Raw genomic sequence first — 18,119 nt, 5'->3', positions numbered from 1 at the left:
TCCCTTCCTCCTTCCCTCCCTCCTTCCTTCCTTCCTTCTTCCTTCCTTCCTTCCTCCCTTTCTTCTTGCCTGCCTGCTTTCCTTTTTTTCCTGTTACTTTAAGAGGAATTTCAGTGGCATTACCCACAAAATTAAACTAATTAAAGATGAAGTGCCATCCGTGATGTATAGAGATCTGAAGAGCCCCTGGCCAGCAGTGTTTCTCTCTTGCCAAATGGAGATGTATTTACTGGTCTGTGACCTGAGGGATGGAAGAGGAGCTCTTGTCCTCAATCAGTAGCGAACAGAAATTCTGGAGCGGCATAAAAAGGGTCAGTCGGATAGGTCATGCATCATACGGGGAGGCAGATGTTGGAACATATTGTAATGGGTTATGTGCAGAACGTGAAGGTGGCTCTTGGAGTAGAGCACCAGCAGAGAGGGAGGGGAGGAGAACGGATCAGGTGGCATTTCCTAGTGTGACTCTTAGAAAAGTTTATCTAGTTCCTTAAGGAACTGCTTCAATTATAAAAGTCAAAATGAGTTTTCTCCTAGCTGTTTTGAGATTTATCGGTGTGTAATAAAAGGAAGAAAGAAGCTTTTAAAGGGGCAGGACATCCGAAGTGCTCTTTTAGAAGCTCCCTTGCCTGCAGCGAGGCAGAAGCAGACAGGCAGCCTCTCACCCACAGCGGGTCCTTTGGCTTGAGGAGTTCAGAGGCATCTTGAGGTTTTAGCACGACGCCGTTTGCACACCCACACACCAGCCCACCCTTCGTGGGTGCCTCCATACACCATCCAACTCTCTCAGCTCATAAAACCGAACAGAATAATAACAGTTGGACTGGACGTGTATTACTAACATTTAATGAGGCAGATTTATATACGCAATGCTCATGAATTCGGAGCGTCATTGTTTTCTTATGTTAGGGGTATGGTTTCACCATCCGGTCCGTTTGCCTCCACCTCGTCAGCGCCGCCACATCCAGGCTCATAAGATCCTCTTAACCTAAAGCCACTGTATGGCCAAATACAATCTCTCCTGTATCTCGCTGTATCCTGTATAAAGACACGCCATCCAGGAGTGATAGTTCTTAGAAGAAGTGAGTCGTGGTGATCCACTTTCTTTCTTGAATCACGACGGACGTTTCTCCCGTCAGACACACCGCTCGTCAGCTCACCCGTTTTGTGCGGAGAGGAGGTCATCCCACTCCGGACTTCGTAGCATCCCTTTCATCCTGTGGCTTGCCCTGCTGATCTCCAGACTCGCTTCTGCTGCTCTCTCCTCGTCAGACCCTTGTCGGCCTGATGTTAAATTTGTACTCAGGCATCCCCAGATGATACTGCCATTGCCACGATGGCGTCTTCCCTCCTTCCTGTGGAGAAGTCTCCTCAAAAGCCTGGAGCTTATTCACCACTTCAGCCTAACACATTTCTTCCCTGTCCACCGTTTGGTTTAGGAATCCTGCCCCGGTTCGAAAGATCGGGGCTCCGTGGTGGGAACGTTCAGAGCTGTGCCCACAGAGACTCGAGTGTCTCCGGTGCCTATGCCATCGTATGACGAGGGTTAGAGGGAAAGCCTGATTGTTCTATTATTATCCCACTGCTTATGATTTTTCAACAACAGCTACCCCTCCCAATGGGACTAGACTCTTAACACCATTTACCTCACCAACTTTGCTGCCTAAAACAGTTGCCAGGTGTATAGAGCCCCCTTTTCACTCAACAAAATAACAGCCACATTTCGTAAAAAAAGGAAAAGATCTTGGTGCACAGTTTTCTGTCCAGTACCAGGGAGTGACCGTTAAGTGCCTGGAAAGGCACACAGGAAAAATGGAAGACGTACTTCCAAGCAGCAGTCCCATGCAGTCCACCTCACTAGAATAATTATCCTAGCCAAGGAGACGAGGAGATGACTCGCCTCTGAAGAGCACTTGCTGTTCCTCCAGATGACCCTCAGTCAGCTCCTTGCACCCACATGGCAACTCCCAAGAACTTGTAAACTCCAGTTACAGCAAATTAGACACCCTCTTCTGGCCTTGAGTGTACTGCACAAGTGTACCACACATGCATACACGAAACAAACACTTTTAAAGGCGTAAAATAATATTTTAAAAATATCTTTAAAGAATGCTAAGTGCGGATGAAGATGCAGAGTTACTGCAGTCCTCAGACATGGCAGTAGGAACGCAAGAGCACTCAGCCACGGTGAAGAAATGGCACTTTTAAAGGAAACATGCGCTTGTGTGACTCACGCTCATATGACTAAGCAAATCCAATATTAGAAATGGGGGTAGCCCAGAGTAATAAAAACACACAAAGGCTGGCCCTGGAATGTTCATGGCAGAATTAATCATAACAGCTTAAAATAGGAAATAAGAATCCAAGTGTCCATCAAGTGGCTAAATGGATAAACAAATGTGGTATATTGTGATTTGTCAAGGAAGGGAATCGATGACTCAGCCCTAACAAGGCTCGCCAAACCCGCAGGAGCGCCAGAAGCATTGTGCTAGGTGAAATCTCTCAGTCTTTGCTTCCTCCTAGCTCTGTCTCAGAAGTGGTAACTGCAGAACTGACCTCACAGCTGGCCGCAGGAGCAAACCGTATTCCGCTGCATACAGAGCACTGTCCAGTGTTTATTAGCATTGCCCCGCGGCACGAGGTGGAGCAGAGTCAGCAGTTCTGTGTGTGAGGGGCACACTCCGACTTGTCTGCACTTGTCGAGGGAGTGGGCTAATGAGGCTATAGCGCTGTCAGATCCTGGCGCTCTCAAGAGAGTCCCAATTGGTCAGTCAGGTGGGAGCCCATCTGCCCCGAACCTCCTGTCTTCTACAGGAAGGATCAGAGGACACGAGGGGAAGGATCCATGTAGACCTATACCTGGGGTGCGAATCTTAGACCTCAGCTTGACTGACTAGAGAGATGTCTAGGGGATTAATAAACCCACCTCCTCGGTAGGTGGACATCTGACAGCATTATTGGGAAGTGGTGAAAGGTAGGGGGAGGGGCATACTGTGCCCAGGCTTCCCCCAATCTCTTCCCTTCTCTCCTGCTTCCTGTTCTTGTGTGTAGAAGCCCCTCTGATGTCTGTGGTTGTCCCCTGTTCTGTTGCTCCGTCCATGTGTGTGAGCCAGCAGCCATGCCCCAAACTCTGACACCACCAGTCACTGTAAGTTATTCTCCCTTATGTTGCTTCTCGATAGTGGCAGTGACTTAACACAGGATATTCTTACATGGCGCTACGGGAACAGCCACGTTCCTGACTTTGTGTGTCTTTAGGTACATACAGGTACATTTGCCGTGTTTTGTCTGTATGATGCACATTGACTGGTGTGTGTGTCCCTGTCACCCTGATTCCCCTAGGAGAGTGTTCCAATCCCCAGGTTGAAGCTGTACTGTAAGCAGAATGCTCACGCCCCTCCCCCTCCCCCAGAAACCTTCGTCCCATCTCTGTGTTGATAACCCAGACCTGGGAATGGCATCACACAGCCTTTCTTCTGTCTTCTCTGCCTTACTGGATCAGCACAGATAGGGTTCCTCAAAGTTCATACAAGTAGTTATTTGCTGAGTATTTTCCCAGTATCTCTGGTTTTGTTTTGGTTTTTTGTTTTGTTTTTTTTTGTTTTTTTGTTTTTTGTTTTTTTGTTTTGTTTTTATTTTCTGTTTTGGTTTTTGTTGTTGTTATTGTTGTTGTTGTTTTTGTCCATTTACTCTCGAAAACATTTTGGGGTCATTTCCACCTTGGACTATCGAGACTAATTCTGCTTATAATATGTTTCTAAATATGTTTTTCAAGTCCCATCTTCAGATATTTTCCATAAACAACTAATACTTCCAAGTCATGCACAAACCCTGCTTTATCTGTCAGGGATCTCTTAGAGTTTCCGCACTAAGAAGGGACATCTACCATTCGATTCATACCATCCAAGTCAAGTTTCCAATTTCCTGACACCATTGCAACAATGTGGCACCCTCTGTGGATCATCTCAGGATTTACCTTCTCTTTAATTATATGCGTGTGTGAGGGATGCCCTGATAGACCAGAAGAGACCCAGCCCCCTGCCGCGGGATTCACAGATGACTGTGAGCCTCCTCACAGGGGTGCTAGGAACCAACCTGGGGTGCTCTTCAAGCAGCGGGTGTCCTTAATGACCGATCTATTTCTCCACCTCCTTATTTGCTGGGGTTTGATGGAGGAGCCACAGTATAGGGGGATTTGGTATCTTTAGTTTATCAGGATGGGAGAGTGCAATACAGTTTATTCACCGGTCCATACTGATGCATAACTCTGAAGTGTGTATCCACTCAGTGTGCGACTCTCTACTGGGACTTTTGCTGGATGCCGTTCTACACATAATGTGCTTAATAAATACGTTAATGCCGCCAGTGCCGGGGTAAGTCCATGCTCAAATTGAAGCGGCGCTGATAATTTTCTGAGGAAACTTGACAAATAACAGTGCAGAAAGCACATTTATTCACATCGGAACCTGCTGGCATGTTTTGAAAGATTTTCTCCACTACATTAGTTTCTCTTTAAACTCCACATTTAAGTTACATTAAGAACCAGAAATTAAGCCATAAAGATAACACTTATGGAGGCTTGAAATTGCTTTTGGTTTTTGTCTCTGTTCGCAACGCCATTCTGTGTCCTTTCACTTAAACACGGAAAGGAGGGAAAAGTGGAACATTCTCCTCGCATATCACTTGATGCATCTCTTTCAGGTTCAAATTTGCAGTGGGTAGGAATGCATTCATAAACAATGCATCATAAGTAATAGCAGACAAAAACTTTATAGTTCAAAAGTCTCTCTTCTAAATAAGCATAAATGCATGAATTATTGATATGTATGAGCTATGTGTGTGTATGAGTGTGTTCATGTGTGTATGTATGTGCAAGTATGTTTATGTATGTGCATATATAGTGTGCATATGAACATCCAGGGGTGTTCTGTGTGTCCATATGTGTCTGTGTGTCTGTGTGTAAATGTGCATTTGTATGTGCATATTGACTCTTTTTTAACCACTCAAATTTTCCCATCCTTATGCACATATTTGGCCTGGAAAAGAGTATCATAAACATTTTATTTCTGTTAGTTTTGAAAATGTAAGTGGACATATTTGCCTTTACCCAATTTTTAAATGAATATTACTTACCTGGAGTGATGATTTTGTTGAACACCAAGAAGCACACAGGATGACAACTTTACCCTCGTGCCTGCTCCCTTAAAGAGAATCAAAACCACCTCTTTGCTCCCAGTTGAATACATATTAAAATATGAAAAATCCGTTTATACTCACTTTTAGCAGACTTCTATTCTTTCAAATACTGGTGTTTGGGAATAAACACCATTCAGAGAAGAGGATGGGTCTGTGAGAGCGGGCCTGGGAGACAGCTACCCGCTACAGGGCACAGGAATTGTATTCTCAGCCTCAGAGTAGGGCAGCCCACCTTGCCTGTAACTCTACCCACCTCCAGGGGGGTCCGATGTCCCCTTCTGTGACATCCCCTTCCGGTCTGATGTGAGCCTGCATTCACATGCGTTTAACCGCTCTCACCCCCCCCCCACCGCATACACACATAATTAAAAGTAAAATAAATATATACAAGTGTTTACAAATACCTAACAAAATTCTCAGGTGCTTTTCACCATCTTGGGCTCATCTTTCATGTCATGATCATTTAACAGTTCACAAATGGCCCTGGAGAGCCACCATACTTTAGACACAGCATTTAAGGAATCCCGTACTCACCAAAAAAAAAAAAAAAAAGAAGAAGGAGACAGAAGAAGGGTGACTGCCTGGGCTTCTGTGGCTCTGCCTTTGTTAGGCCTACCCACCCCCACCCTCTCTGTCTCCTAATCCACACTGAAGCCCAGAAAGCCAGTTGGCCTCACTTCTATTATGTTATGATGCTTGATCTTGGGAAAGGCGGACTTCAGGGTTCCCTCTGTCTCCTTCACCTCGATCCAGATTGTCTAGACGCTCCCCAGGGAGACTAAGAATAAGCAAGAGACCTGTGCGCATTAAAGGCAGTGACATCATTTCCCAAAGCTCTTGCTCCTGGGCCAATGATGCTGCCTTTGATGTTTTCAGGTAGCCCTGGTAGAGGCTGAGGCCTAGGCCCTGCCTGCAGGGGGTTTACTAGTCGCCGAATAGGTTTGGAACAACAAATCCGGATAGTTAGCTCTGCCAGTGCCTAGTGTTTCAAATCCAGATACTCCAGATGGCAACTAGACACCAGGCTGGTAGCCAATGGGAGAAGCTGTGTTGTGAGCAATTTGGGGAAAATACGCTATTAGGGAGAAGTGACAAGGGCTTCCTATCTCTCAAATGAATGTGGTAATCCAGCTTAGAACTAAAACTGGTTGTTACTTTGTCAGGCTACTGTACAATGAACACTAAAAAGTCTAAATCAAGTTAATATCCCCGTCAAAAGATTGTAAATACGCATCGTATGTAACCTTAGGGGAAGGGGGAACATGTTGTCCAAAAGGGTTGAACTCTCACTTTTATCCCAAGGACCTAGGTAGTCAGTAGAAGTGAAAATGTCTGTCTCTATTGCTTTGCGAAGCTCTGATCTAGTACTGGATCACAAGAGCTCAGCAGGAAAGCCAGTTCCTCCCCATACACACTTCAGTAAGCAGGACAAAATGGCGTCCAGGTTTGGCTGACTGGGTGGATGCAGTCCCCCTGTTCATGCTGCTGCGTGAGAGGCTTTGCACTCTTCACACTTTGAGAAGTGTCTGAGGCTGGGCGTGTAGCTCAGTCCGTAGAGCACTTGCCCAGGATGTGCATACACGTGGGTTTGGTGACTAGCACCACAAGAAAGGGGAAGGAAAGGAGGAAGAAAAAAGAAAGAGAAGGAGATGGTGGGAGAGAAGGGAGAGGAGCATAGAAAGATGAACAGGAGCGGGGAGGAGAGAGGGTGCCTTTTGAGGAAGTCCCCAGTGAGATGGACTAGTCAGCCTTTGGTCTGTCACAATGCAGGATTATGAGGTAGCCTCTCTGTCTGATTTACTCCTCCCACCCCCAAAGGAGTGTAATCCACTTGGCTGTCTCACAATGGTTTATTGTTATATACGAACATATGATAAACAATTGAATATTACTCTTTTAAAATGAAGACTTGAGTAATTATACTTTGTGCCCACTATGCTGTGACACTCCCGTTCTTTCCTCTTGTTAATTCTCTCGTTAGTTATGTCGGGTCACATGCTGTCAATCAAAACTGTGGCTCCTGACTTCTAATGACCTGACACTCCTGACCTCTGACAACAGACACTCCTAGGTCTGGTTAATCTTCACACAGGGTGTTCTTACTCCCTGGGTGCTCCCGTGCCTCAGCGCTTCAGGAAGAACTCTCTTGCTGGCATATCAAGAGCATCCAGAAGAAAGCTGAGCTTGTGAACCCCTATGCTGTTTGCTTCCTGGGGCGTTCCCTTGGCTTCCATTACCTACTGTTGTCCATCTCTGTGCCAGCCACCCTGAGGTCCCCCTTTAGAAGAGGGGTGTGCCTTCCTGTGGATATTTAAGCTGCACATTCGGTGAAGATACGACCCATGTTTGCATCCTTCTTCACAGGGCAGAGTGAGACGTCTGATGGTAATTGTACTTCTGCGAGGACAGCTGCTTTTCTTTCTAAACATTAGAAACAAATTCAGGGATAGTAAACTTACTTAAGAGGCTGAAGCTGGAGGCCTGCTCTCACCTGGCTGATTTAATGAGACAAGTGTTTTATCCGTGCAGACACAGTTGATGGTTACCCTGAGAATAATGGTGGGAATTCCAACTCCACGGAGGACTGAGGAAACTGAGGGTTAAATGCTCCATATACCTCTAATCTACTGTCCTCCTTCGAATTCCAACAAGAGATGATTTTTTAAGGAAACACCTTAACACAAAATTGGTTGTAATCAGCCCATTGAGTATTTCCTGTCTTCCTGGCTTCTGCTGGTTCCCAAGTTTGCTTGTGTGCGCGTGCATATGCCCCTCCCCCAGCTCTTCAGTGTCCTGCAGACCCTACTTGCTTATGTAACATTTCAATCCTTCAAGGGACATTATCTCCTCTCAGGGCTATGGCTGTGGAGATTTGGATCTTTATCCCAGCTACAAGCCATCTGAGTTTGGGCAACTTTTAAAATTTGACTTTGAAAGTATGCCTTTGGAAAATGGAACCCTGAAAAACCCCAATCCCATTTGTAAAATAGTAAGAACAAATGCGTGTATGGAGTGAGGGAAGGGTGTGTGCTTTTTTTTTTTTTTTTTTTAATGTGGAATATTTTACATCTGTAACCTTGAAATACTGAACAATTTTGAGGGTTTTATCCTTTTAACTTTAAACACACACCCTGTAATTTTCTTTGAAAGTTGCAAATGTGCCCATAATGTTTAGTAATCATTGAATCACCTGTTAGACATAATTGGTGAAGTCATTTAAAAGTCTAAACATCAACCATGATAGATAGGTAGGTAGGTAGGTAGGTAGGTAGGTAGGTAGGTAAGTAGATAGGTAGGTAGGAAGAGAGAGAGAGAGAGAGAGAGAGAGAGAGAGAGAGAGAGAGAGATTAATTGATTGATAGCTTTAAAATATAATGATAAATCTCTTATGGGTCAAAACTAAATTTTAAGTTATTGAAGTATTTTTTAAACTTTTTTTTATTTGTATACAGATGTCTAGATGCCCTGTGTCACCTCCATTAATTGGTGAAATGTCATTTTTATTATATACTAAAGCCAGGAGCATGTATCATTACCACATATCTCTAGTTATAACAGCCAGTGCGATTCTTCTTGGGAACACAGTAAGAAATGCTACAGAAAATTACAGAACATAATACAGTTGTGTGGCTAAACTGAAAACTCGTGTTTTTCAAATGCACGGGTCCATGTATTCTATTGGGTATGTGTGTAATTTTTCTAAATCGTATCCTAAGGACACAGTTACATTATAAATAGCCTCATAAATGGCTCAAAATGATGGCAAGGGAAAAAAATCTACTTTTCAAATCCCAGGAAATAATGCACAAGTTTTCATCACAACCAGGAGAAATTTGACAATTCTGATTTAAAAAGAAGAAAAAAAAACCATAAACTCTGAAGTCTTCAGCTATAGAGAAAATTATTCTTTTCCTCTTTACATATAACCTGAGACTTGGGGATAAAATCTTACACTTCCAATGGTTGAAGTGAGACATGTTATTATTGCCCCCAACACATAAATATGAAGGCAGTGGTTGGTACTGATGGTGTAAGTGTACTTCAATAGGGAGGGGGCTTCCTACTCCCCCAGTGCATCCTCTGTCACTTAACATGTAAATTAGCTGTAATCTTCCTCACCGACCTAACCTTCCTGTTTACATTTGGATCAGAGGATCAGGAACTACAAGTAATTCATGTACACTGTCATGTGACAGCAGTACTTGTCTTTCAGCACGTCACTTTCAGTAGGATCCCACTTAGCAGAATAGATTGTGTTTCTGGAACAATTTTCTGCTTTGACATTGTTCTTCCCAGATGACTATCCTATAGTCCTTCTCTTTAAGGACTTCCGCTCCTTACCATCGTTGTAGAAGCACAGGATTGAGCAGAAAAGACTCTGCATCTCAGACAAGTACGAAATAGGAAATCGAGAGACCTGCATAATGCAAACACACACACAAACATACAACACACACAAACACACAACACACATATACAAACACACACACACAAACATACAACACACACAAACACACAACACACATATACAAACACATACACACACAAACACACAACACACACAAACACACAACACACATATACAAACACACAACACACACAAACACACACAAACACACAACACACACAAACACACAACACACATATACAAACACACATACACACACAAACATACAACACACACAAACACACAACATACATATACAAACACACACACACACACACACACACTGTAAAGGTTAATTGCTTTGTCATGTAGACTGTCAAATGTCTCAAAGGATACATGAAGATGAAACAGTGTTAACCTTTATGTTTGATGCCCATGTTGGGATGTGAAGCAGTGTTCTTAGTTGGATACTGTATCTGAAGATATCATTATAAAAGTGAAATGTTCTTTAAATTTGCTAATTGTTTCTTGGAGCAGCTTTTCTTTGTTATTTAATAAGAACCAGTGTGTGTTTTAGAGAGGTTTGTTTCATTTTGAGATGTGTCTGCTTATATCATGAAGTGGATTAACTTTGTCTCCCAAGCACCCAGTTGATGATCAATGCAGGCAGAATGATCACCTGGCCTCCCAGAGTCCTCTCCTTCCTTCCTTGCTCAACCTGTTTCCCAATTTGCATACAGTTAATTCTTAGATAAACAGACAGGATAAATAAATAAATAAATAAATAAATAAATAAATAAATAAATAAATGAATGAATGAATGAAAAATGTTCCAGTTGCCCATTTCAGTAAGTCAAAACTGAACCAAGGAAGATAAGAAACTTACTCTGTACTTTGTGAAGTGGGTTCTTTACACAGTTGGGAATTTAAGGGAGAACAGATTGGAGCCTTGGCTAGACAATACCGCACGCTCGATTCCTAGCCATCGGTAAGGAGTGAGTGTGATGACCACTTGTGTTTGGTGCCCCTGCCCGTACCATTGACAAGGTCCTGCTTACGTGTTACCTGCCGCCGCCCTCCAGGGAAGCTAATTTGTAGACCACAGTGACAGCTTCTCCCGTTAATCATGTCTGGTGTACTCGGGAATATGTAGGAAGCATGGCGCACCCGACTGCGGTGCTCCTGAAGGGTGTGTTTGCGTTATGACTGACAGCCTCTCTCTGTCTTTTCTTCTGTAGCAGTTCTATGCTGCCCAGCTAGCTGCAATGCAGGTTTCTCCAGGAGGGAAGCTCCTAGGCCTACCCCAAGGCAACCTTGGTGCTGCCGTGTCTCCTACCAGCATTCACACAGACAAGAGCACAAACAGCCCACCACCCAAAAGCAAGGTACCCTCTTCAATAAGCTGATCTGTCTTTGCACTTGAACTTCTATGGTTCACAGTATTTATTGAAGGTCTCGTAGATTCCAGCCACCGGGCTGACTAATCTCAGGGGGTATGCGGAGGTAAGACTTTCGAGGGAGCCTTAGCTGCATGCGTAAATTTACATTTCTAATAATCGTCTTGTTCGCTCAACAAACATATTGGCAGTTGTAATGAAAATCCGAAATGGGCGTCTTTGAACCAGTGAGTTGATAGCCCTAGAAACAGCTATCTATAAAACAAATAGCCATCCTTTACAACCCAGAGAATAATCGATAATAGATATCATGAAGCCACGTACAGATAAATGTACACTATGTGTCATTAGGAGGGAGAGATTGGCTCGAGCAAGAAAAGCGAACGTTTGCCAAGGGATAAACAACTGAAATAGAAGCCTAAGCGTGAGTAGAATGGAGACATATGGAGCGCTTCTTGAAAACTATCGATAACTGTTATAACGCAGTGTGGCGATGGCAGAGTTGTAATTTTAGATATGTCACACATCCACCCAGATTATCATGTAAAGGCATGGAGATAATAATAGTATTGGGAGACTATTTAAACGCAGTTCTGGCTTTGGAGTGTGGAACTAGTGCCTAGGAACATAGGAACATGGGGGGAAGACTGGGGGGATTAAAGATGGCTCCTCTCATCGGGGAGAGTGGAGAGTGTCATGTGGAAGCCTTTGTGTGTGCGTGCTTCACCTGTGAGCTGTTGTGTATTAAGCTTTCTGCAAAGCAAGCAAGGCTAGCCAGAGAGGGATGCTTTGTGTGGTCATTCAGAAAAGATAAATGCAAATACTAACTCTGTTAGAAAGTACTAACCAGAAAACTGACACCGCTAATAATATTTACACCAAGCATCTTTATTGTTGTTGTTGTTGTTGTTGTTGTTGTTGTTGTTGTTGTCGTCGTCTAGACACTCGGTGTCATCTTCCATCCCATGGATGAAGTATGGGAATGCCTTAGGGGAGTCGGGAGGAGTAATCTGGACATGTGCGAAGAAGTACATGAGTAAGATAGGAAATATTGAAGGAGCATGGGGATTCAGAACATCAGCTCGGCTACTGTAAAACTCCAGATAGGAGGCTGTAGAAAAGGACCGTTTGGTCATTTGAGAGCAGACTCCCAACTCCTTCCTTCCCAGGGTTCCCATTGCACCCTTTCTGTATTGTTATGAGAAGAATACATTTGTACGTAAACATAGCCTGACAGGGGAGTTGGGACTGTGGCTAGGGAAAACACTTACACACTGGGGGACAGCAGGGCGGGGACATATGCCATTTTCAAATCGCTTCTGCTGTTTGGTGGACCTCACATGCCCTCTGCTTCCTGTCTAAGGCCGGACCTGCTTCTATCTATAATTTCCGACATGCGTAAAGCCAGAGCTCAGAGGCAATTATAACAAGTTACCAAATCAAGTTTCATTCTAAAGCAGTATTGTGACGGCGCCTGGTGCTAGCAGTTTTAAAATGTTGCATTTACAGATACATTGTAAGCAAAATAAAGGCAAGTGGCCTCACTGCCCTTGTTTTACACAGATGCCTCTGCAAGGGCTGAGTCCATTTCTCTCCCTCCCTCGATGTGTCAATTTCCCTCCACATCCTGAGCCATACCAGTGTTTTGCAGTAAGGTATTTCCTTTCAGGTTCACAGACCGGTTTCTGTTTGACACGATTAGTGGGTTCCCCCGCTTACTTCTAGGTGAAAAGTCTAACATTCAGATATTCTCAACCATTTCACTCACACAAATCACGAAAAGAACTTTCAGTCCAGACGGCCACTTCATCTTTGCCTTCGCTTAGTCTCCGGTCATTCAGCCATCTGTCCATCCGTCCATCCACCTGCAGGCTGGCTGGGCGATTGGCACAATGGCCCTTTCCTAGGTGACAATAGCAAATGCCAAAGCCACTGAGGGCCCTTTGTGTTGTGGTTGGGAAGAGGCTCAGTGGGCCAAGTGGTTTTACTTACTCATAAAAGCCTACGAATTCAGCACACACACCCAAAGAGAACAATTGTTTTAGCAGCATTAAACTTCTTCCCAATCTTACAGCTCTGTACGCCTCTCTTCAGTTCCCAAAAGGGAAAACATAGATTGTGTTTCAATTACCACGATTTACATAATGTAAACATGTATTCTATGGTTTATCTTCGAAGCGTAATTACTTTGTAGAAGTCAGCCTTCATGAATTTCCTACCACATAAAGCTGAAGAAACCAATGGGTACCCTTCTTCCCACCCACAGTTGTAGCGACGTATATCAAGATTTAACCAAGAATAGCGTTCTTCTCTTTCGATATCAACGCAATCTTATAAAAATGTGTCGCTTGCCCAGTGTCCCCTAGCACACGCCATTTGCCACTCCTGTTGTCGTTAGAAAGAATTCCAAGATGTTCCCGTGCTGATTTAGTCGATCAGAAAAATATGGTGAGTTAAAATAAAAAAAAAAAGCCAAGGCACTAAGTTGCACCCTTTGATTGTAGTTCCCCAAGTTACAACTAGTAATAAATCAACAGAACCCGCTTGCCCTCTCATAGCCCAGAAATGATGTCTGCGCATAACATGATGCCTGTTGTGACTCCACAGAGCTAATGTATTCATGGACATCCCTTGATTAGCATATTTATGTTTTTACACAGTCAGCATTAGTATCTTGGGAAATAGTCTCTCTGTCTCTGTCTCTGTCTCTGTTTCTCTGCATGTGGGGTGGGGAGGGGAGAGTGGGCATTGTTGTGCAACTTCCTATGCCTGTCTTACCATCACACAGTAACACAAGGCCTTTGTGTGCATACCTACTTGACATAAATAGAACTGGTAGCTTATGTCACAAGGATGTTTACTCTTTAGAGCAGTGGAGTCACGTATCAAATTCGTGGGACGGCAGATGGACACTGCTCTTACTGACAGCTGTCAGAAGTGAAGTGTGTGTTCTGAGTTGTATCACCTACCCTCCTCCTGGGTGCACCATTGCCTCTGACTCCCAACTCCAGAGGACATAGCAAAACTTATTTGCAATTTGCAAAGAGAAAAGAAAAACATGGAAGGGGGGATCAAAAGGAGGGGCTCCAAAAGACTGTAAAATTGTGCAGCATGAGTCCTCTGATGCATGCTGTTTTCAATCTGCTGTGTGCCAGTTGGAGGCTCAGGGAGTGTGTGCGCGCGAGAGAAAGGATAATACTGAGAAATGACAGAGTGGCTGTGACCTCCAAGCTCAGCCTGGAAATCCAAGACATTGATTTCACTTAGCATTCCTGCTGAGAGATCTGGCGGAGTTCAGTTGTAATAAAAGAACAAGATTCTGTTCTAATGGTAATGGCGTATGACAGACGTATCACTTTGTCTGTCCTCAGCACCAGAGAGAGCAGGATTGGAGAAAGGTCACCTGACCTGCCTGGGGTGTTGTACAAGTGCTATACTGAGCTTTGAACTGCCGCCTAGACACGCAATTATTTATAATATTAAATGATAAAGAAAGCTTTAGAGGACTCACAGCGCAAGTCTGAAAACGGCGTGTGGGAAATGCATTTTGTAACGGAGAAAATTCTAGACAATGGCTGGTCTATTCAAGGTCTGCGTTTGCGAGCACCGGTTTTCCTGTCCTTCGTGTCACTGCCATGTGCTGTCCTCATCAAAGCCTGAAGTGGTGTCACTGCCCAATGCTTTAATGCCTTGGCTTAATTAGTAACGTGCCGAATATATATATAAATATATATATTATATATTTTTATATAGATATATTTTCAGTGTTTAATCTGCCAGAGGGTATATAGTGGAGAGTTAAGACCATGGGTGAGTTTCAATATGTCCAAGGACACCGACGCTTACCTTGCACATAGGTTTTGAAGTCCTCCCTGCAGATCCCACTCCACAGCTGTCTTACATCAATCCACGAAGGCAAACACATTTAGCTCCCCCTGGACAGTCTCTCAGCTTAAACGCAACATGATAGCCCATTCTAACAGGTAGATGTTGGCAAACAACAAAGGATAAAATTATGAAATCTCCCATTTTGTACAAGGGATTCTGCCTTCCTGTAGGAAGGAGTTTAGCACACTGCTGCTCCACGATGGTGGATTTCCAGTCTTGCTTCAAATATGCTTGCCCGCCTTAACGAATGTTTAAATGTGTTTACCGTCTAGATTGCGCCACGGAGCAGACTGATGGAGGATGTGCTCGGCATCCCACTTGTCAGTACCACACGTTGTTTATTTAAATCACTCGCTGTACATTCTCTAGACTTTTGAGAGCCTGGCCAGCTTCTCCACCACAGAACGCTTTCCTCATTAGCTGGGATAAATGCCTAAGATTCATATTTTAAGTGATTCTTTTTTTCATTACAAAAGGAGTCACCTCTTGGGGAAATTTTAGGGTCAACTTGTACCCGTTATTATTGAATACCTCTCAGGGTTTGACAGAGACATGTGGACCACCTGTAACCACCAGCACAGTTAGCGAGCTGACGACAGCAGAGAATTCCTGGGTGCCTTTTCTTTTGAGCCATGACCCTCATCAACATGACCCCGCCCACCACCACCACCGTCAAGCCCGCGTCATTGGCAAGAACACATAGATTGTCCAAATCAATTTTGTTGTCGTCATTGTCCTTTTCAAATCCTTCCAGCAGAGATGTCCCCATGTGTTCAGGCACAGACCCTGGGAGTTAGGACAAGGGAAAGAAATGCTCGTCCAACAGAGCCTGAGCCAGCCCCGGCTATCTGGGCAGACACAATCAGTTCTTTTCCACTGCAACTGTAACACCATTGTAAAGGCTGCTTCAGTTTCTCAGGCAAGAGGTAGAGCTTTGTGGGTATCTGATCCGCAGAGAGGAAGTGGGTTGTACCCACCCTGCCCATGACTTCTAACGGATGCCATTTCTTTTTTAATGGGACCAAATCACGTACTTTGAGGCCATCAAGTAAACACTCCCTCGTATCTTATCTGCAGGGATGGGTTTGCAGTTTAACGCTCTTAAGTCACAGCTACACATATTCCCAGGATGATTTAATGCTCTGCAAAGAGGGTGATGTCTTGATTGAAGACTGGTTAGCCATACATTTGGAAAATGACAGCATTTTTAGTGACTCCAGACAGGTTCTGATAATGCCAAGTGGGAGGAAAAGAAAAGTAGGAATGTAAACTGATGGTTCTCAGTCCAGTCCTAAGTCCAGTCCTAACCAAGTCTAACCAGGGGTTCTGCTGCTGCTGGAGTTGAACGCTGTTTGATGCTGTTACTTTATTTATTCTCTTTTGCATATATGCGCCAAGTTTTTGTTTGCTTGCTCCCCTTTTTAGCTTTTTGTATTTTTATGGTTTTTGGAACAGGGTCTCAAGGAGCCCAGGCTGGATTCTAACTTGCTTTGTAGCCCAGGCTACCCTTGAGTTCTTGATTATTGTGCTGGCGCCTCCCAAGGGCTGTGGTGGCAAGCACGTTCTGTGGAGCCTAGTCTGTTTCATTTCTTTTTATTAAAGTTGACTACTTTTACCAACCTGGAAGCATCCTTTACCTCAGGAGAGCTCATGAGTTTGAAATGAACCAGGAAGAGCTAAGTCCAGCACAATAGCATTTCCGTCACACAGTGTCCAAAGTGCTACTTAGTGTGGTTGCAACTATGTGTATGAGCTCTCAGACCTATGAGCTTTCACACCTCACACAGCCATGGAAACGTCTGAATGGCAATGGTCCTGGAAATGTCGCTCTGAGACGCAGAGGACCTCAGAACACTCCGAGATCACAGCCGTTGTGCTTCTTCTCCTGGGTAACACAGTCAAGCAGTATCTCAGAGCATCAAAGCTCACTAGACCGGGGCCAGCACTGCTGTATCAAGAAGACTTGCACTTGCTGAAATGGTCTTCAGACGTAAGGGGCTGTGAATAGTCACTGTACATCAGTGTTAATTAATTCCACGGAGCCATCTTCGAGTCGTTGGGCCTGGTACCATCGCATATTCAATCTCTCCTTCAACTTTAGAGCAGAATAATATTTTAGCCTCAGCTGATTAAGACCCCATTGGAGTTGGCCAAGTGTTTTATATCCACTCTCTGGAAAGTCAATTAAATACCAGAGTCTCCCTGGGACTTTGCTCCAGAGAGATACATGGTGCTGTGTGGAAGACCTACCAAGCACACCATCTTCACTGTCTGTATTTCAATGTACGTGAGCCTTTGAAATGCGCTGTGGCTGCATCGTGCTTGCAAGGTGCATTCATCGAAGAGTCGCCCGTAGAGCTCACTGTCAGCGTGGCCCTTCTCATTAGCACTTCCTGGGTTGGGACAGATTTACGGCGGATATAGCATGATCACCCTGTGATTTCTAAATGGTTTTCTTTTTGCGGCTTCTTGTTACTCAACTGGAACATGTTAATTGAAGTGTTCGTATTTAAGCCCTGGGATGCACTCCGTACCTTCCCTCTCTGCTCTGTTCAGTCACAGGGAATCCTTCCTGCAGCTTCGATGCCTAACCACAGGCTTTCTCAGCTCCAGGACTATAAATGTCCAAACAGGTCACCCGGCAATATATTCTTAGGACCCCGGAAAAGTGGTGGGAGCCATGTTTGTGCTGGAAAAACAACACAACTTATAAAGGAAGGACAGCCCAGTCACATCCTCTGCGTTAGATATAAAGGGGAAAGAGCCAGGGAGGGTTGGGGAAATGGCCTTTGCATCCCTCTGGCCTGGGCTCTGTTGGTATTCGGCTGATATTTAGAATGGTTTGTGCCTCAACACAGCATGGCGACACAAGCCAAATCTCTCTAATAACACAAACCACAGGAAGGAAGGGCTGTCGGGGATTGGTCTGCCTAGACAGATCCACTGGGCAATGTTTTATCAATAACACTTGTCCTGTCGCTCCTGGGCTCAACCCAGAGGAGAGTTTCTGACAGAAGAGCACCTTGTTTGAGGCAGCTGAATGCAGGAAAGGTGGGCTAGTCAAACCTAAGTCCCTTAGGGAAAGAAAATGGAGGCCTGAAGAAGAGCAGGCCCCCAGAACAGCCTGGCTGAGCTGACCGGCCGTTCCCATTTTCCCCTGGCAGAGAAAGAGAGCCCAGCACAGTCACCTGTGTCCCTTCCTCTGGGGAATTGACATAGAGTTCTGAAAACCTGTGTCGAGACAGCCGAAATAG

At 44.5% G+C, this 18,119-nt stretch overlaps 1 protein-coding gene across 1 annotated transcript in view; it reads left to right on the top strand.

Moving 5' to 3' along the window:
- The window catches only part of Sox5 (SRY-box transcription factor 5), a 369,147-nt gene that overhangs the window by 289,028 nt on the left and 62,000 nt on the right, over nucleotides 1–18,119 (top strand). Inside the window, exon 9 of the mRNA XM_032905393.1 lies at nucleotides 10,819–10,965. Coding sequence (XP_032761284.1) covers nucleotides 10,819–10,965 — 147 coding nt within the window. The remainder of the gene's footprint in view (nucleotides 1–10,818; nucleotides 10,966–18,119) is intronic.

This window comes from Rattus rattus, chromosome 6 (assembly GCF_011064425.1).
Source record: "Rattus rattus isolate New Zealand chromosome 6, Rrattus_CSIRO_v1, whole genome shotgun sequence".
NCBI classification, from domain to species: Eukaryota; Metazoa; Chordata; class Mammalia; order Rodentia; family Muridae; genus Rattus; species Rattus rattus.
Note: the sequence above shows the minus strand (reverse complement) of the source record. Positions and strands in the feature narration are given on the sequence as shown.